This window comes from Macrotis lagotis, chromosome 3 (genome assembly GCF_037893015.1).
Source record: "Macrotis lagotis isolate mMagLag1 chromosome 3, bilby.v1.9.chrom.fasta, whole genome shotgun sequence".
Lineage (NCBI taxonomy): Eukaryota > Metazoa > Chordata > Mammalia > Peramelemorphia > Peramelidae > Macrotis > Macrotis lagotis.
Window position 1 is genome coordinate 127,206,255 of NC_133660.1, and position 21,539 is coordinate 127,227,793.

The 21,539-nt window shown below is 34.2% G+C and overlaps 1 protein-coding gene across 14 annotated transcripts in view; it reads left to right on the forward strand.

Annotated features, from left to right (window-relative positions):
- Positions 1–21,539, forward strand: part of INPP4B (inositol polyphosphate-4-phosphatase type II B) — a 981,822-nt gene that overhangs the window by 601,805 nt on the left and 358,478 nt on the right. For all 14 annotated transcript variants that reach the window (XR_012477007.1, XM_074229241.1, XM_074229248.1 and 11 more), the window contains 3 exons: positions 12,979–13,151; positions 20,355–20,478; positions 21,252–21,369. Coding sequence is in view for 13 of the 14 variants with exons in the window: in XM_074229241.1 (XP_074085342.1) it covers positions 12,979–13,151; positions 20,355–20,478; positions 21,252–21,369 (415 nt within the window). In the remaining variant the exon portion in view is untranslated. The remainder of the gene's footprint in view (positions 1–12,978; positions 13,152–20,354; positions 20,479–21,251; positions 21,370–21,539) is intronic.

The window sequence follows — 21,539 nt, forward strand, 5'->3', positions numbered from 1 at the left end:
GGCAAGACAAAAGTTAGGACAACTGGTTGATGACCCAGGATGGAGTGGATGACCTTGGTATCTCTGATGTCTGACCAAGGTCTGAGGACCCCACAGAACTGACTTCTGCCACCTTTATGGTTATTGGAACAAATTGTTCTCATCTGCCCATTTCACCAGGAAAGTCTTCATATGTCTGGGGTAGACATCCCCCCCATTCCCAACTCACTGATGATATATGGCCTGTTGGTTCCCTTCAAACTGGTTTAGACAATCTGCCATCACAGGTTATGACCACTGCACATGCTACAGCTTCATGGAGCCACAGAGGGCTTAAGTGACAGGTGGACCCCAAAGGTGGATGAGCATCTTGAAAAGGGTTTGTCATGACCTCACAATAGAGGTGATACTACTGTTTCAACAACCCCACATGATAAATTAACAAATGATAATAAGAGTCAAAAATGACCATGAATCTTCTGCTGTAGTTCAACAATGATGTTACCACAACATGAGTGGAGAATTTGATAGTAGCAATAGGTTGATTTGATTAGGTAAGAGAGCTTGAGATTTGAACATATTGTGGCTGGGATGACAATGGAAAATCTAAGTAGAAATTCCCTTAAAAAAGTTAGAATTTATTCTTACTATGCTTGAAGATTGTAGGATCTAGGAGTCATCAGTCTTTTCATAATAATTGAAGCACTTAGTTTAACTCCCAGACGAGAGGAAAATGAAGAACAGAGGCAATGACAAAATATTGATGGATATCCATATAATTATGGAGTGGGAGAAAAAGTCTTCAAGGAGGAGTTAGAGAAGAAGCAGCTTAAATATATTAAAAGAGAACTGGAAGCATCATAAAACACAAAGCAGGAAAATTTCAGAAAAGAAGCACCAGCCAAATGTGCTTGAAGGTGACATTAATCTTAAGTAGAATGAGTTTAAAATTTCAAATTCACAAATTGATTTCCTTAACAATAGCCCTATGGAGTAAGAAGTGCAGGTATTATTATGAGAATATTAAGGAAGGGAGTGAACCCCAAAGAGATGCTGTAAATCATCCAAGTTCTTAACACCTAGCTTGGATTTGGTACAGCTGGAATTCAAACACTTGGCTCAGTCCAAGTGTCATAATGAGGGATTTATCTCAAAGAAGTCATTGCTGGCCCCCCCAATGTCTATGGGGAAATGAGATAGCTACCTTAAGATTGGGCATTCATTTCTCTTCATTACTTTGTTGCATTTTCGTTTTAGACTATCAGTGAAACATTCAGAGTATGGTGACCTCATTTGTCTTGGTTTGGGTGAGAGTTATCTCCTTTCTTTTTTTTTTTTTCCTTTTAGCATTGTCATCCTAATCAGACATGACAAAGAGTCAAAAGTCCCATAGAGCATTAAATCTATGGCTTTATACGCAACATGTATACATTTAAACATGCAAGGTTTAGTTAAATTTGGGAGCTTCCTGTTCAATAAGGGAGAGCTAGAGAATAGCTTCTACTCTTGATTACAGAAAATACATCAGCTTAATTATATGAAACAATTTCCTTATCTGGAAAATGGACTACAGAAGGAAATAGCAAACTATGTCAGTATCTTTGCCAAGAAAACCCCAGAAGGAATCACAAAGAGTCAGACACAATTGAAAAATGACTCACAGTGCTCTCATAGATAGAGGTTGATCATCAAATCAGAGAACATTGCCTCTGTCTCATATTAGCCAAGGAAGTAAAGACAAGCCATTTAACCTCAGTGTCTCTAAGACTGTAAGTTAGGGATGAGTTTCTGATTGTTGTAACTGAAGGGAGCTTCTTCTGTGGAATTTCTACTACTGTTGAAATCACAGGTAGGAAAAAGTTTGATCTCTAATATGGTATTGGAATTTATAAAGTGATAAATCTGAAATCAGTATATTCTAGATTGATATTCTGCCTCATTTATATATGTATGACTCAGGACTAGTCCCTTAAACACCTCTAGACTTCTGTTCCCTCCTCTGTAAAATGAATGTAATAAGAACATGTTTCTCATAGTAACTATGAAGAAATAATGAAATGATCTATGTATAGTGCTTGGCACTTTAAATGTTAAATGAAAATTAGTAATACTAATGACAAGTATCATATTTATCTGGTCCTAAAGAAATTCAATTTCTCTAATTTCATTTTGTACCTTATTACAAAGATCATTTTTGATTTACCAGAAAATTAAAATCCTTTCTCCTTTAGTGATGTAGAAAGAGTCAGCAGACCTGAATTTGAGTCCTAATTTGGCTGGATCACCTTGTTCTATTCTTCATTTCATTCTTCCTTTGTGAATTTGGATATTACAATTTACTTGGTTTGTTGCATTTTTTTTTTCTTTAGGGTTTTTTTTTTTGCAAGGCAATGGGGTTAAGTGGCTTGCCCAAGGCCACACAGTTAAATAATTATTGCGTCTGAGTCTGGATTTAAACTCAGGTCCTCCTGACTTCAGGGTTGGGGCTCTATCCACTGTGTCACCTAGTCGCTCCCAGTTTGTTGCATTCTTAAGGTTTATTTTTGTTTTGTATGTGGGACTAGTTTATCCATCCCCCCAATCAATTACCCAGTTTTAAATTTAATTCAATAGTAAAATAGTCTTCAAAAGCAGAACTTCAATTTACATTTACTTTTCCCCTTTTTGATAAATGAGTCAAGCTTTTATTGTCTTTTGAAATATCTTTAGTTCCTGCATCAGTCACTCTGACCACTAACTTACTTGATAAAACCTGAAAGAAGAATATCTCAAATATGCTTAAGGAAAGACAGTTAATCCAGCTTTTATAACACATTAGTCATCCAACATTACCATATGAACATTCCTCATTATCAGCTCCCATTAGGAGTTGCTCTAGACAGATATTTAAATGATTGCCTGTTAGAACCAAGTAATCTAGGTACAGCCCAAAGTTATTCACTTTTAGCCAATTCAATATGTCTGGTTTGCTAGGAAAGTCTGAATCACTTTGCATTCCTTCAGTTCAGAATTGACTTTTATTTTAAAAAATTGCCTATCTCCTCCCCTCTATATCTCCCTCCAGTATTCTCTTTTTGGTTTGGAAATGCCCTCTCTAATGCATTTTTGAAACTTCTCTGTAACTGAAACTTAGGTAGATGACTGGAAATCTCAGACAAGAGTTGAAGTTTTCCATATCCCACAGTTCTTTGTAAGAAATGAGACTTAAACCCAACTCTTTGTGATGCCAATCCTCTGTCTGTCATGCCTGGCAACAACTCGAGTAACCGGCAACATTGAAGATGTTTAACTTTGTGATACTGAAGGAAAATTTTGAAAGTCACAGGCTTTGGCACATTGATACGTTCATTTCCTCTTTTTTTAAAAAAAAGTTGGACAGAAATAGAAAATATTTACCAATCTCTTCTCAAATTGGCAAAATTTAAACAAACCAAGTTCATTAGACATGAGTAGAAATTGCTTTTGCCCTTTTCACTGTTTTTTCCCCCTTAACTTGGGCCTGGTTCCTATTTTAGATGCATCATTTTAGGTGCCAGAAATTTTACACTTAATCTGGAAAAAAGTCAGAAGGCCCCTGATCTTGTAACTTGTTTGAAAGCTAGATGTTTACTTTGCCGTATATGTTTTCTTTTTTTTTAGTTTTCTATTCTCAGTTTTATTCATTTATTAACTGAATATTTAATCAAAGACCTTTCTCTAAATTTCTAATATATATTCTCATTCAATTTAAGTAGTATTTGTAATATGAAAGATTCTGGTGATACAATGAGAAAATTAAAATTGACATGAAGGGGAAATTAGGTAGTGTAGTGGATAGAGCACCAGCCCTGGAGTCAGAAGGACCTGAATTCAAATCTGACTTCGAGCACTTAATAATTACTTAACTATGTGACCTTGGGCAAGTCACTTAATCTCATTGCCTTACCAAAAAAGCCAAAACAAAAACTGTCAAGGAGTTCATTCTCTAACAGGGGTAGAAGAGGAGAATAATGTAAATTCAAATAAAATAAATAGAAAATAAAGACAAAGAAAATGCCAGGTGTCTTAGGTAGGACTAACCACTGTGAGTACTACAAGTAAAGAACTTCTATAGGAGGTATCCCTTGAGTTGAACTTTGAGGGTGAGCTAAAGATTCCAAAATACAATATCCAGTAAGGAAAGAGAATATTAAAGAAACTGACTTAATTTTCTAATAAAATAAGAATGCTTTTAGTGTTCATTAGCTACATTTGATTATTAGATGCTGAATTATGATTGAGTCACAATTCTTGGGAGACTATTCCCCAAGACCTAGATGGGTTGCCAGCTGTGTAGGTGGAGGGTGTTTCTATACTAGTGATAATGGTGAATCCTTGAAGCAAAGATCAAGTGACTGAAAAGTCTTCCTGCAGTTTTAATCTGTTAAAGAAGGTTAAATGAAGGTAACCAAATCCTTCACTATCCCCATCCCAGCAAAAAGAATTTCTCTCTCCCCTGAATTCTTGTGTTTTCCCTCTGATCTGTTGGACCTGGAGTACAGATAAAAGTATTCAAGAATGAGAAATCAGAATGAGGAAAAGAACAAGTTAAGGATAAGTTAATTGTAAAGAGAGAAGTAGAAAGATGAGAACTTATGTGGTCAGAGAGGGAAATTCTAAGTGTGAGATTTTGAAATTGGGGCAGTTTCATAAGTCATATTATTTAAAGAAGAGCTCTGATCTTGTCAGTATATTTTTTTTTTTGTTTTTTGCAAGGCAAATGGGGTTAAGTGGCTTGCTGAAGGCCACACAGCTAGGTAATTATTAAGTGTCTGAGACCAAATTTGTACCCAGATACTCCTTACTCCAGGGCCAGTGCTTTATCCACTGTGCCACCTAGCCACCCCTCATGTCAGTATATTGCTAAAATACACACACACACACGTGTGTGTGTTTGTGTGTGTATATGTATAAATATAGATATATGTGTATATCTAATCTATCCACACATAAATACTTGTCTTTATATGTTTAATATATCTGTGTATCCACAAGCATAAATATGATGTGTATGTACATAAGTATATCTCTATATGTCCTTATACACATACACACACACACATATCATGGTTCCCTGTCACATCCTGAATAAAGTTTAAACTCTTCATTGTGGCATTTAATGCTCTCCATCAATCTCAGTTGGCCCCATATTCACTATGCCTAACCTCTCTTCTGTTCTAGCAATCTCCCAATGATTCCACAAACATACCCTCTGGAGCACTGCAGTTCTTTTTCTCTAATAAATATTGATGAATTCATGAAATTTACTCTCAGCATCTCTGTTTTAATATCTCAATACCTTTAGTTTGAAATGACCTTCCCACCATCTATCAACACCTCTTTAAGCAACATTATGCTTTCAATGGCCATTTCTCCATGGTGCACTGCTAAATTCACCCTTGTGGTAGGAGACATCTTCCTGTTCTGACTCCATTGAGTTTTGCTGATATCTGTGTGTCTTATTAATGAATAAAAATTCCTTTAGAGCGAGATTTGGTTTTATCATCTTGAATCTCTAGCATCTGGAATAGTACTCAGCATGTAATAGTCACTTAATAAATCTTTGTTGTTTAATATATTGGTTAGTAAATATTTCTTGGTGTTCACATATAATACTCTTCTCTTTTTTTTTTTTTAGTTTTTTGATATTTTATTTTTCCAAAGACATGTTATGAAAGTTTTTCAATGTTTATCCATATGCCTGTGTATATTTATAAGTTACAAAATTTCCTTCCATACTGCCCCCACCAGTGAACAGTCAAGTTAATATTGTACATACACATTTGTGTTAAACATGTTTACAGATAAATCATTTTGGTTTGAGGAATTAGGATTAAGGGAAAGAAATACATGAAAGATATTTTTTAAAAAGTGAATGTGTTCCTTAGATTCTCAAGGATTCTTTTGTTTTAATTTGTTTTTCTTCCTCTGGATGGGAATAACATCATACATAGCCAGTCTCCTAACTCTCTAAACTGCTGAGAGCAGCTGCTTCCATCAATGTTGATCATCTCACAATGTTCTTGTTAATGTGTACAATGTCTTCTTGGTTACTACTCCTTCTCTCATCTCTATATCTTTGCACTGGCTAAAGTCTCTGTAACAGTAGTCACCGCCCCCCCTCCTTATTTCTGCTTCTTAGAATTTTGAGATTGTTTCTTTTTTTCTTTAACTTCAAAGTAACCTTGCCCTTCTGCCCCATCCTGGACTCCACTACCAATTGCTGATGCCTCCTTGCCTTGATTATCCTGTTTTTGTTGTTTATTTATTTTTGTTATATGTTCACAATGCATATATTGTCTCCTCTGAAGATAAGGAATACTTGATCTCAGAAGTTCCCATATCTTGCATGTACTTGAAACATTGTGTGGATGTGTAGTAAATGCTTGTTCATTACTGAATTGAATTCATACCTCTCTTTCTCGTTGTCCTATTTATGTGATCATTTTTTTCCTCACTACTAGAATGTAAGTCTTGAAGGTCAAAGCTGTTTCTAATTTGTCTTTAAACAAAGGCTACATCTAGATGAATTAGTGTATAGAGCGCTTTTCTAGAAAAAAAAATCATGATTTCAAATCCAGCCTCAGACACTTTGTTAATAGCCAGATAACTCTGGGCAAGTTATTCATTTTACCTTTATCTGCTTCAGTTTCTTAATCTGTAGAAAGGGAATAATAATGCCTATATCCCAGGCTTGTTGTTGAGGATAAAATTAGATAATATTTGTGAGCAACTTTACTCACAACTCAATGAGCTATATAAATGCTAGTTCTCATTAAATGCTAACTGTCTTTCTACAACCTCTCATCCCCACTTTTACCCCCAAGAAATGACTAGTACAATGCATTGTGCTTAAGAAATGCTTGATTTTTGACGCAACAATGTCAGTATCCTTATTTTCTTGATTTTTTCCCATTCTGAAACGAGAGAACAGAGCATTGATTGGGGAGTTTTATGTTTTGACTTCTCATTCATAAATAAATGCGTAAATAGATATATAGTCCTCTGCTTACTTTGATTTCCATCTATAGATATTAATTAAGCTGAAATGGAAAAAAAGTTTTGAGAATTTTAATCAAAGAACCTGGGTTTGGATTCCAGCACATAGGAACTGTGACCTTGGGAAAATTCATTTTCTTGTTTGCATCACAGTTGCCTCATCTGTGAAATGAACTGATTGGTCCCTGACGTCCCATGTCACTCTCAGCCTATGATCCTATGAGGCAAGGGCCCTGAGGATTGGTGAGGCTAATGATTTCAAAGAAGCAAATCATTTGAGCATCTTGGAAGAATAATATATTGTCTTATGAAAGAAATTGTCCAGTTCTCCTGGACTTGATACTTCACTCTTCTATTTTCCTCATAAAGTAATTGTGAGCCATAGAGCCCAGATAATTTTTATCTTGTAGAGTAAATACACTGTGCCATGAAAGAGGTGAGCAGGCACCAAACCTCCCATCTCTGAATCCTTTAGAGGCCTCCACTTGAATGTATTACTGAAACAAGTAAAAGTCTAGAAAACAATGGCTCTGCTTGGATGACTTCCAGAATATTTCACTAAAGCTCAGGAAAAGCTCAACTAAGCTAGACACATTTTATATTTTCCTGCGGAAAGCCTCTGTATATTGGTCTCAGGGTTAAGGATTTTGAGAAAGTTTTTTTTTATGTGGACAGTAAAACATCTTTGTCATATTTTTCTCCACCGCTGCAAAACAATCCAGATCAAGCATATATTTTCTAGTCCTTGCATATTAGCTAATTGAAATGAGTTATTTATGTAAGAGCTACACTTCAGGCATGTAATGGTAAGCTAGGCTCATTGGGTACTATTGTTTCCTAACTGTGAATTCAAGAGAATGAACTGTAATCATAAGAACAAATTTGTGAAGGTCATTTTTTTTAAAGAGGCAAGGTAAAACAGACTGAAAAGTCTTAACCACTTATCCAGAAGATAGATTTTGATGGATCAACCTGAGTAACTCGCACAGACCAGTTTGAAGTGAAGTGAAGAAAATGGGAAAAGGATATGAGTCAAGTCTCAAAACTGTCAAGAGTCTGGGTTATTTTTTCAAAGGCCTTTAAAGAGAAGCCCCCAAACGTTTGTTATTCTTGTGAGTTGACTGGAGTGCTCACTGGAGCAAAAAAGTGACTTAGGAGCCTTCTCTCTGGTTTGTCTTAACCTATTGTTGTTATTTATCCTTTATTCTCCAAGAGAACCATGACATTATGTTTATTTCTGAATCTAAGGCATACATTGGATTAATATTAATGAGGTACAAATCCTGTTTTCCTTTCAGCCTGCGTTTGCTGGTGTCCTAAAATTTTCCTTTGTTTGCCAAACATATATGCATTAGTGAAATTTACTTGTACCTTTCTCATTTGTCATATTGTCCCCCTAGATGGTTCACTTCTCAACTTCATCATGTCCTAAATTGAAAGTATAGGTTTTTCTCAATCTGCTTTTATACTCAGCTCCCCAATTGGTTTTGATAACATGACTGTCCTCATCAGCCCTACTTTAAACTTTGAAGGTTTTTTCTTTTTAAAAAAATTTCCCCTTCATTTGCTCCCTTTCTATCCAGTCTGGCATCTGTACCTCCACATAGTCTCTCTCATGAATTCACAGATCAGATCCTATAGATCCTCTGCCCAAAATCTTTAAAAGATTCACTAATGCCTGCAGGATGAAATGCAAATAGACTTCACCTTATCTTGGCTTTTAAGGCTCTCAGACCAATTATATCCTTAGTTTAACATTTTATCACTTACTTTTATATATTATCACAGACCTGGGAATGTACTTTCTCCTCATCTCCACCTGTCAGCACCTTTCTCTTCCATCAAGACTCAATTCAGATGTCACTCATCCAAATAAGAATTCCCTGAACAATTCAGCAAAACTATTCTTTTGAATAGACAATAAAATTCACTTCCTTTCTCTTGGTAAAGGGATAGAGTCTCCACTGGAGAAGAATGGTGCATATACTTTCAGAATAGCTCACTTTTCAGTTAGGTTTTTCTTTATCATTAGGAAGGATTCAATGGGAGAGATGTAAGGAAAATAATTTGTACCAAAAAAAAGACTAAAAAAATTTAAAGTAAGTATTCTTACACACTATTTTCCTAGAACACTTTTTAAGAATTTTTGACTTTTGGTATACCCTGCTGCTGTATTCCTAACAAAAACTTATATTTGTACAATACTTTAATGCTTGCTGTACACTTTGTATATGTTATTTCTATCAGGGACACAATTATATTTTTAAAATCTCTGTGTCAACCAAAGCTTAGCACTGCTCTACATAATTGCAATTAATATTCATTTAAGTAATCTACCTAGTAAATAGATTTGTAATTTTCATTCTTCATCAATATTTTCTTTTAAATTATAGTAGATCAAGAAAAGCTTTTATTGGTGGCCTAAGTTTTCATGGTTTTAACTCAAATTAAATAAAATCAATTAAAATTTAACCAATAGAATGCACTTCTCCTTTAGTCTCCACTGCCATTCTGAGATGAAGGCAGTTCTAGAATGACTAAGACTTTATCTCATATACCTTTGTTTCCTCTCCTCCTGTCCTGGCCAGTCATTTCACACAGGGAAATATGCTTTGAAAGAGTAAGTAAATGAATTCTTAGCAGAGAACTTAAGATCACTATGTCATTGAATTGAGTGCTGTCCTAAAGATGTTTCTGGCTCAGACTCAGAAACTATATTAAATAGTTTGTTTTTTCTAAGAAGGAACTTTCCAGAACTCTATATCTAGTGTATTTTATTTAAAGGATAACAAAAGGAATATCCAATTAACCTGAAACTTTACAATTCTTTACCAGAAGGAATAAATTCTATTCATGTTGTAGAGAGATGGTCCTTGTGTATAGCCCTTTCCTGTACCCAGTACAGTTAATATATAAATTCTGAACTGAATAGAATGAGTGACAATGTACATTATTAACTTGATAAACCACTGCCATCTACTGTACATAGTCTTTATCTTTCGTTCAATAAATAAGTCTTCTATAGGGAGCTAAGTCAATGCAATTCTCACAACCCAGTTTACCAATCAAAGCCATTTTGTATTGTCTGTCACTTTGGAATAATATTTATTTACATCAATTAGTAAAAATATCCAAATTCTTCAAGGAAAAGTATTAAGTTAGAGATTTTTTGTTGCTTGCAAGAGCCTGAGATGGAAAGGGGGAGAAAGAGGATAAGAAAAGAGGGAGAGAGAAGGAAAGACAAGAAAAGAGAAGAGCATTGAATATTCCTTTGTGAATGTTGCTGATGATTCTTATGGTTTGAAAATAAGACTAATCTTAGTATTGGTAAAAATATGATTAGTCCAATGTCAGTTTACCATGATTTTGCCAGCAACATGATATCCCTCCCTTAAGGAGATAAAGATTACAGATGAATTTTATACAAATCGCATTTTATAAAGGCTAACCATTATTTATATTTTACTCAGCCAGCATTCATTGATTAAGTACCCACCTGGCCATTAGGCATATAAAGATAGGCAGAAATAATCCCTACTCTCAAAAAGTTCAGATTTTGATGATAGAGATAAACTTCAAATAAAGATATGTTATATACATATACATTATATATATGTATATACATATACATATATATGTGTGTGTGTATATATATATATATATATATATATATATATATATATATATATATATATATATATATTAGACTCTTGCAAAGTGGAATTATTCAGAAGTTCCTTATTTGGGTCTGATTCACTGAACTATTAGTTGGTCATCTCATTGTGATTTTCTGGTGAATCTAAGTTCATTGTCTAGGGCAAGGGCAGGGAACTTCAGTCCCATGGAACATATTGGTTTGGCACTGCCGAAGCAACTGCAGTTATGACTTAGAATTAATAAATCTGGGAGCTTTTTAGGGGTAAATAAATTAATTTTTTTAACCAAATATAACCAGCAAATGATGTTATAAATGCCCTTGGAAGGAAAAAAGGTTGTCCACATCTACTCTAAGACTTTACTAGAAAAATAAGTTCCAGGAGTTCTTACCAATCTGAAGAGGCATTGAGAATAGGACTAGAAAGGACTGTATAGTGTATTGTATCACTAAATTTGGAGTTTGATTATCAGACATCTGACCACCAAGGTTTTGCCCATAGGAGCTAATGATTAATAATGTTAATTGCGAGATTATGCTATGCATTTAAGAGGATAGCCTTTTGAGCATGGGGCAGACAGTCCAATAGATAATGAGCAGCTGGGTCTAAAATTTAATAGAAGTAAGAGAATGGGTTGGATCGCCTTCAGGACTTTATAAAAACTATTTTAATCATCCCAGATTTTCCTCACATAAACAAGGGCCCATTTAGGACTAAGATTTAAGAATTAAATGCATTTAATTTAATAATTAAAATAATAAGTAATTTAAGACTATCATTAATGAGCTATGGAATACTAAGGTCTCTAAAGATTTTAAAATGGGCATCCCACAAAGGGTTATATAACAAATAACTGAATGCGAATTGGAATGAAGACAATCATCAGGGAAATGTATGAGTGAAAAAGGATAAGACTGGCCACGTGACAAAAGCAAAGATTAATAGGTGGACAATCTAAGAGTTCTACTGATATCCTCATTATGGTCAAGGGAAAGAGAGGAAGTACTTCCTTCTCCCAAATCCTAATTTCCCAGAGTATTAGATAAAACCTTTGTGGCAGATTTGTAAAAGGATAAAAAGGAGAATCCCACTAGATGTATAGGTAGCTATGGGTTATGATTGCCACCACTCTAGGAATACCTAAATCAATGAAATTACAGATTAATTGAAATATTTGAGAAAATCATGAAGATAATCTATTAAACGATGGTGGAGTCATGAACTGAATAGGAACAGTGTTCCCCAACTGGCATATCTTGAGTCTTAAAGAGTCATCTTATTTACTGATAGATTTGCTTCACTAGTGAATCAATTTCTTTTCTCTCTCTCTCTCTCTCTCTCTCTCTCTCTCTCTCTCTCTCTCTCTCTCCTCTCTTTCCCCCCTTCTCCCCTCCCTCTCTTCTCTGCCATTGTTGTTTTTCTTCAAAGGGCTTGCATGTGTCTTCAAAATAAACTCCATAATTCTGAATTCTTCAGTAAGTCCTTTATATAATGCTTCTAAAAGTACCTAAAATCTTTTATTTATATAGTCAAGACAGCTAGGGATTTAATAGAAATACATTTTGAGCTAATTTGCAGTCTTTAATGAGATGTAAATCCCTTCAACCATTTTGGCTCTCCTTATCTGGGTCCTTGTATTCCACTTAATTTGAGTTAATAAAACTGGACAAGATGAGATCCTGGCTGTGATACTTGAGGATTGTTTTCCTTACCCTTTTCTGGTTGCTTACTGGTGAGCAACTACTAGATGAAGATCTGCCTTCAGTTAACCACCCTGACACCCCCCATCTTTGTCTCCTGATAATATATCTCAGGCCTTGCCTGCATGCATAAATCATTTTCCAGCATGCATTCATCCATATTAAATTTAATTTGTCATCCTACTGTTTAATCTCTGAGTACATTAAGTGGAATGTCACATAGTCCTCCAGAATTTTTAATAACTGACACCAGGCAGAAGTCTCTTTTCTAAATAAAATCTGGAATTGAGGAAAGGAGTTAGCACTTACATAATTTATAATATTTATAATTATGAGGGAGGTTAAAAACCCAAGTAGCCACATAATGAAGAGAAGATTTTTTAAAGCTGTTTTTTGGATTTTGGTTCCATGATTTTGCCAGCAATGTGATATCCCTCTGTTCTACCACATCATGAATCATATAAAATATTTAGTTAACCTCTAGACTGAACTTTTGTGGAAGAGTTCAGTATCCTCATCTCTCTACTTGGGAAGACAAGTGATCTATGTAACTTGGACCCAGGATCTTCTTTCTAATTGTCTTACTCCCCATTGCCCTTTTTGTTCTGTTTTTTTTTTTTTTCTAGAGGACTGGTACGAGCAGCTGTACCCTCTAATCCTCACCCTGAAGGACTGCATGGATGATGTGGTGAACAGGGCAAAGCAATCTCTGACCTTTGTGCTGCTACAGGAGCTTGCATGCAGCTTGCCCCAAAGCCTGATGCTGACCCTCAGGAGAGACATTGTCTTTAGCCAAGCGGTAGGTGGTGTTTTGCCTTCTTGTTGGTTTTGCTGTTGTTTTGTTGTTGACAATATTGATATTCCTAAGAGCAGGGAAATGATGGCTAATTTATTTTTAAAGTGATCTTTCTTTTAATATTCAATTTCTGATCCCTTTTTATTTTTATACATGCATATCTGTGCTTTTTCTTCCACTGAGAGAAATTTCTATCTCTTGAGAGTTGAGTTCTTAAACCGGAATCCTTTCACTTCTAAAAGTCTGTTTATAGATTTTACGTGTCCATATACTTGAGTGGGAGAAAAATATGTATCTTTATTTAAAATCTCATTAAAGCATGTCAGAATCAAGATGGTAGAGTAGAATCCAACATTTTATAGAGCTCTCCTAAGATGTCCCTCTCCAGAATATCCTAAAAAAGTATTTCAAACAAAATTCTGATCAGGAAAGCCAGTTAAAAATCAGAGTGAATAATTTTTCCAGCTCAAGACCACTTAGGAAGACAGAAAAATAGGACTTTGGACAGTTAGAATAGAAGTTGACTAGGGATACACACAGCAGAAGTGAGATGATGAGCAGTGGTAGCAATGGTTGGGAGAAATCTAGTGGCTAGGGACACTTTGGGAACTGAGCACCTGATCAGAAAGAGATCCTAGTGATACCTGTGCTAAGGACTTGACTCAGAACCAGGTGCTATTTTGCATTCTGTCACCTATTATTCAGTTCCGATATCAGTTCCAGGGTGGAGAGTAGCAAACTTTTTCTGCAAGGGAATATGGGTCTTAGCAGGACCAGAATATAGATGAGGACACTGATCAAACTTCCCTACATCACACCATCTTAAAAACTCTCAGGCCCCACTGAACTGTAAAATCAGCAAGAAGACATAAGAGACAGAATAAAAGAGCATATTTTTAAATATCAAATGAGAGTGGTAGAAGAAAAATTAGGAAAACAAATTAGAAATTTTTAAAAAGAAAATAACGTTTAGTAAAAGAGGATGGGAAAATACTAAAGAAAATAACTTCTTAAAAATCAGAATTGGTCAAATGACTAGAGGTACAAAATCCCACTGAAGAAAATAACTTCTTACAAGTTAGAATAAAAAAAACTAATGACTACATGAGACATAAAAAACAATAAAAAAATCAAAACACTAGAAAAAATAGAAAATGTGAAATATTTCTCATAGGATAAACAATTGGGTTGGGAAAAGTAGATTGAAGAAAGATCATTTAATAATTATTAGATTTCCTGAGAGTCATGATCAAAAAAGATGACTAAATATCATATTTATGAGTGTGAGATAATATGAGTATGATATAGCTAGGTTAAACTGTTTACATTTCTATATGGAAAGATAATACTTGTAGCCACGAAGAACTTTTTCATCATTAGAGAGATTAGAAGCAGTTTGCTTGGACTGAGGGCATAGTTATATAAGTCTATTATATTTAAATACACTCAAAATTAGAATCAAAAGCTGAGAAAGGAAATAAAGAATGGGGGGAAATTAGCTCACATAAAAGAACACCCAAGGAAGAATTTATATAATAGAAAGTGAAATGGGGAACTGTACCTTACTCTCATTAGAACTGCATGTGTATGTATATTTATTTTCTATATATTTAGATATAAATACACAAATATGCATACACATTTAAATATGTGTATTTATATGTGTATGTGTATATATATATATATATATACATACACAGTTGATTATGGAAATCATCTTAATAGGGAAATAAGAGGGGAAGGAACTAAGAGAAAGGGAGAGTAATAAAGGGGAGAATAGATTACAAAAGATGGTAATCAGAAGCAAAATAGACTTTTGAGGAGGGGACAGGATAATAAATGAAAGTAAGATGAAGAAAAGAAGAAAGAAGAAAAGAGGATGAGAGGAAACGCAAAGTTAGCAATCATAACTGTGTTTGTGAATGGGATGAATTCGCCCATAAAACAGAAGCATATAGCAGAATGTATTAGAAAACAGTCTAATAACACATTGCTTATGAGACACATTTGAAATATAACAGCACAGAAAAAGTAAAAAATAAGGGGTTAGAACAGACTCTAATATCTTTCAACTAAATTTAAAAAAGCAGGGAGAACAATCATGATATCAGACAAAGCAAAGAAACATTAATTTCATTAAATGTAATGATAATTATGAGATAGGAACAGTCAAGCAGTAGATGGATTCGGGTCTGAAGTCAAAGATATATCTTAGTGAATTCAAATCCAACCTCAGACTAATTGTACTAATTCTGTGTCCCTGTGCAGACCACTTAACCCTGTTTGCCTTAATACTTTAACCGTAGAATAAGCTGGAGGACTATCTCTGCCAAATGAGCCCTAAATGGGGTCAGGAAGAATCACAAAAACTGAAATAGCTAAACAACAACTGAGACAACATATCAAACTTTGGAGGATGTAGTCAGAGCATTGATATGAAAGAAAGGACAGGATTCTATATTTAATTACAGAAAAATGATTTTGATACCTATACCAGGGAAGGCAAAAACAAAGAAACTTTATAAACCAATCTCACTAAGGATTCTGGTGCAAAAATTTTAAATGAAATACTAGCAAAGAAGATTATTAAAATTTATCCCAAAGATCACAAACTATGACTAGACTGGATTTATATCAGGAAGGCAGTGCTGGGTCAGTAGTAGGAAAACTACAAGTATATTTGACTCTCTTAAATAACAAAAATAGCAAAACTCATATGATTAGATCAATAGATGCAGAAAAGGGTTTTTTTCTTTCTTTCTTAATACACATTTCTAGTAGAAAAAAAGAATCATTGGAAGAAATGGGATGTTTCTTGAAATGATTGGAACTGACTGACCTAAAACCAAGAGCAAGCATTATCTATAATGTGAATAAACTAGAAATCTTTCCAACAAGATAATGGATAAAGCACAATGGTATTCAAAATGCTAGTGATAGCAGTTATAGGTGAGAAAAAAGAAATTGAAGGAATAAAAATAAGCCAAAGATAAAAACAAAACTTATCACTTTTTTGAGAATGATATGATGTTTTATTTAGAGAACGCTTGTTAAAAGAATTAACAATTTTAGCAAAATAGCAAGATCTAAAGAAAACCCACATCATTCATCAGCATTACCAACAATATCTAGCAGGAAGAAATAAAAAAAGAGAAATTCCATTAAAATAACTGTAAGCAATAAAAAATACTTGGGTCAAGACATATAGAAACTATAAGGACATAATTTCAAAGCACTTCATACAAATAAAGAGATCTAAATAATTGGAGAAATATCAATTGCTCACAGATAGGTTGGGTCAATACAATAAAAATGACAGTGCTACCTAAGTTCATTTACTTACCTAAGAATTACTTAGTTAAACCTAGAATAAAAAAATAAGAAAATTCTTCTGGAGAAACACAAAGTCAAGAATATGAAGGGAGGGCCAGCTAACTGATGCAGTGGATAGAGAACTAACCCTGGAGTCAGGAGGACCTGAGTTCAAATCCAACCTCAGACACTTAATAATTACCTAGCTGTGTGACCTTGGGAAAGTCACTTAATCCCATTGCTTTGCAAAAACTAAAACAAATATGTACGGAAATGATGAAAAAAAAATCTTAAAGAAGGGAACCTCTCAGATCTCAGACTATATTACAAAGTGTAATAATCATCAAAAGAGTTTGGTACTGAATGAGTAATTGGGTGATTGTACAATAGAATAAGTTAGGTACACTATGTAGAAGCAAATGAGCACAATAAAGCCAAAGACCTTAGCTGTTGGAGCAAAAACTCCCTCTTTGAGAAAAACCATTGAGGAAAATGGAAAACAGTTCAATAGAAGCTAAGCATAGGCCATCACTTCACATTGCATCCCAAAAGTGGGTACCAGATTTAAACAATTAGCAAATTAAGAGAATAGTGAAAAAAATTGTTTCTTATATCTATGGGTGGGGGCAAGAGTTCCTGATCAAACAAATCATAAAAACTCACAGGAAATAAATGAATAGTTTAAAAGTTTTTGTACACAGAAATCCAATGCAGCCAAACTTAGAAGAAAAGCAGGAAACCAGGGGGAAGGACTTACAGGAAATTTTTTTTCTGATAAACATCTTATTTCTCAAACATAGAAGAAACTGAGCCAAATTTATAGGAATATGAAGTATTTCCTAAAAGATAAATGTTTAAAGGATATGAACAGGCAGTATTCAGAAGAAGAAATTAAAACTATTAGTATTCATATAAAAAAGTTCTAAATCATTAATAATTAGAATAATGCAAATTATAATAACTGAGGTACTACTTCACATTCATTAGATTGGCTTGGGTGTCAAAAAAGGAAAATGACAAATGCTAGAGGAGATGTGAGGAAAAAAGGTGTAATAATGTACTGTTTGTGAATTTGTCCAAACATTCTACTGAACAATTTGGAGCTAAGCACAAAGGGATATAAAACTGCATCCTATTAACCTATTGATACTACTATTTTATCTGTATCCCAAAGAGATCAGTGAAAAAAAAAAGGAATGGAGCCTTCATGAACAAAGCTATTTCTTATTTTTGCAAGGCAATGGGGATTAAGTGGCTTGCCCAAGGTAGGTAATTATTAAATGTCTGAGGTCGAATTTGAACTCAAGTCCTCCTGACTCCAGGGCCAGTGCTCTATCTGCTGCACCACCTAGCCGCCCCAACAAAATTATTTTTAACTACACTTTTTATAGTGGCAAAGAATTGGAGATTAAGGGGATGTCCATCTCCTAAAAATGACTAAAGAAGTTGTGATTTGTGAATGAGATGTAATATTCTCATAGGAAATAATGAAAGAGATGATTTCAGAAAAATCTGGGAAGACACTGACAAATTGAAAAGTGAAGTAAACAGAAGCAGGAAAATGATCAACATTGCAAATCAAAATTGAGAAGTTTATTAATGGTGAAAGACTTGAGTATAACTGATCAATTCTAGGAATCACAACAACCCCAAAGGACTCATGAAAAATGCTACCCACTTCCAGCTATAACACGAACTTAAATTGTAGATTGAAGCATATTATTTTTCCTTTATTTCCTTATTTTATTTTTTCCCTTGGAATATGACTATTGCAGAAGTGTGTGTGTGTGTGTGTGTATATATATATATATATATTTAAATATATATATATATATATAGAGAGAGAGATTAGATAGAGATAGAGATATAGATATATAGATATACACATATATGTATGTAAGTATATATGTTTGTATCTTTGTGTTTGTATATGTATATCCATATAAATATATATACATATATGTATTTGAAGACTTCATGTATAGATATAGATATAAAAAAATGGGTACCTTAGTTCTTGCCTTTTCAGCAGGTAAGGGAGGTGAGGGAAGGAAAGAAAAAACATAAAAATAAAAATAAGCAATCATTTTATATAATAAAATACATTTCTTTTAATTATAAATATAACATCAATCTTAAAAATTGTTCATGGGATATAATCTACCAAAGAAGTCCAAGTTTACCAAAAAACCCAAAATTGATAAAAAACCTCTGATCCAGAAAGAAAAAACTGTATCTCTTAATTACTTTCTAGTCCATAGCAAATAGAGCATCCTCAGGAAAAGTTACCTGTAATTCATATCAGACTGGTACTACTTTTTTTTTTTCCGATGGCTAGAATACAAATTTATTTATGGGGATAGCATTATAGTGAGTACATGAGTTGGAAAGGAGAAACATGGGAAATCTCTTCCCTTTCCAACTGAAAGAGTTCTATTTCTGTTAAAGGCAGAAGTCCTCTTACAATATAGCATTATAAAATAATCTGATAATCTGGATACCACTCATCTATTACAGAATCTTAGTTTAAATGTTAAGAAAAAATATTCTATAGTAGTTTGTTTTTTCATTTTTTGTACATTCCTGTAAAAATCATCATTCTAGGCAACTTTTGGTGCTGAAATGCCTTCCATAGACACAGACTGGCAAGATTTGCTCCAGGCACTAGAAGAGCTATGTGATTGACCCATGACAATTGGTCAATGACAGAATTAGTGTGTGTCAGATTTGAATTTAGGATCCAAGACTTAGACTCGGTTTTCCATGATACACTGCCACTCATTATGTCATTAAGTATGTTCATGTATAAATGTTCACCCTAAAGGTTGCCAGTGGAGGTGTAACTTAATTATGGTGACCCAGCAGTCTGAGAAAACTCATTACTAAAGCTTTGGGACTGGCTGCTGACTAGGATCAATTGGTAGAAGAAGTTAGAAGTGAAGAAAAAAATTCTTCCTTTTCCTTTTCACCCTCCTAGACTTTCTTAACATTAATTTCTAGGTTCAGGAGGAAGTAAGAAGCCATTGAAATTTTAAAGGACTATTGAATAATCTGCCCTCATTCACTTTTTCTGTCCTTTTTTTGGGGGGGGAGGGAATTGGGATTAAGTGATTTGCCCAGGTCACACAATTTATAAATGTCAGTGTCTGAGAACAGGATTAACTCAGATCCTCCTGATGGCAGGTGTGCTATTCACTATGCCACATAGCTATCTAGCCCCCATTTACTTTTTCTTTCACCCACTGTTTAAGGTTTGAAAAGAAGGGACACTAGAGGATCATAAATCTTAAGACAGAAGGTACATGACATATCTTCAACTCAACCCCCTTCATTGTACAGATAAGATTACCAAATCCCAGATTTGTGAAGTGATTTATTTATGGCCATAGGCATAGACAAAAAGCTGAGTCAAATTTGAACCCAGGTCCTCTGATGCTGTATCCAGGGTACTCACTATTATTCAGCTGTGGGCAAAAGAGGATTGAGAATTTCTCTTGCAATACCTCTAATTGGCTAGTATTCAGAATAAGGAAGTAAAGAGAAAAAATGAAAATAGAAACTCCAAATAACTTCATTGTCTAGTGATTCTGCCACTTCCAACCATCTGCCATGAAATGCTCTCTTAATGAATCTCTCTCATGTGCCAAATATTGTCTTTAATAAGTATACAATTATGTGAGTATACAAATATAGTGTTTATATATGTATATTCATATTTATATAATATGTATATGCATATGTTTTGTGAATAGTTAAATAAATTGTTGTGTAAATCCCAAAGTTATGGTTTCATTATACAAGATGTAATCATTTTCAAAGACCTAATTCTCTTGAAATGCTTAAAAATTCAACTAACAGGCCTATTTAAGTATACTTATCCCATCCTCTTTTTAGCTTGCAGGATTGGTCTGTGGATTTATAATGAAATTACATTCAAGTATGCATGATCCTGATTTCCTCCAGCAACTTCATCTGGTGGGCTTGGTTGTACAGTTTGAAGGACTACTGAGCACATACAGTACGTATTATTCCCTTTGGAAAACTTTATGACTATGCTGCTAGGCACATGGATGTTTTCCCAAAAGACTTTTAAAATCAACAAGAAATACTAGTAATTTACTTTTTTGTCTTAACAAGTCCTATAGAGACAACAGACAACTTTTACAGTAGAATTGCCCACCTAGGATTATGCTGGAATGAATCAAAATCAGATTATTTTATTTTTTCTAGTTTGTTTTGATAATGTAATTATAATGAATTTCAGTATGAACTTTGAACTTGTCATTTTTAAATATTGGAGGACTATATTCCCATTTAATTTCAAAGATTTAATTGTTTTGCCTGCCTTCCATTCAGAGCTTAGGGCACATGTGTCTTCTCCTCATGACTCTTTCCAAATCAGGGAATTAGGATAAAAAGACAGCATAGTTTCAGCACCAGTAGTTTCTAATCTGGGCAGTATGGGAATTGATGGAAATCAAATATCAGCCCTACCAACATCAAAGAGGCGTTTTCTTTTACAACCTAGTTAGAATTCCCTCCAGCTTCTAAAGTAAGTATATGCCACTTTCATTCCCTCTAAGAGGACTTTAACTGTTGGAGTTTGACAAAACCATACTTGTTTTAGCTCTGAAAGCCATCAGGTTCAAGGGAAAGCTTTTCAAATGAAATCACTGTATTCAGGGTTATTCACTCAAGTGCCTAGAGCCAATTTCACCATGGGTAGATATTCTCTGGTAACATTTTTGTCGAATGACTTGTTTGTAATGAAAGGCCTTTTCCCCTGTTCAGGTGAAGAAATTGGAATGCTGGAAGATATGACTATTGGCATTTCAGATTTGCAGAAAGTAACATTTAAAATAACTGAAGCCAATTCCAATGATTTCTTGCCAGTTATAACTGGAAGGAGGTAAGTGATAACCATTTCTTAATCATTAAGTTGTGTTGGACCCATGGGATTATCTTCTTGCAGAAAAACTCCATGGTATCATAGTTAAAACTGGAAAGGACCTTCCCAGTTCATCAAGTCCAATCCTCATAATTTTATAGATTAATAAAATTGAGGCCCAAAGAGCTGAT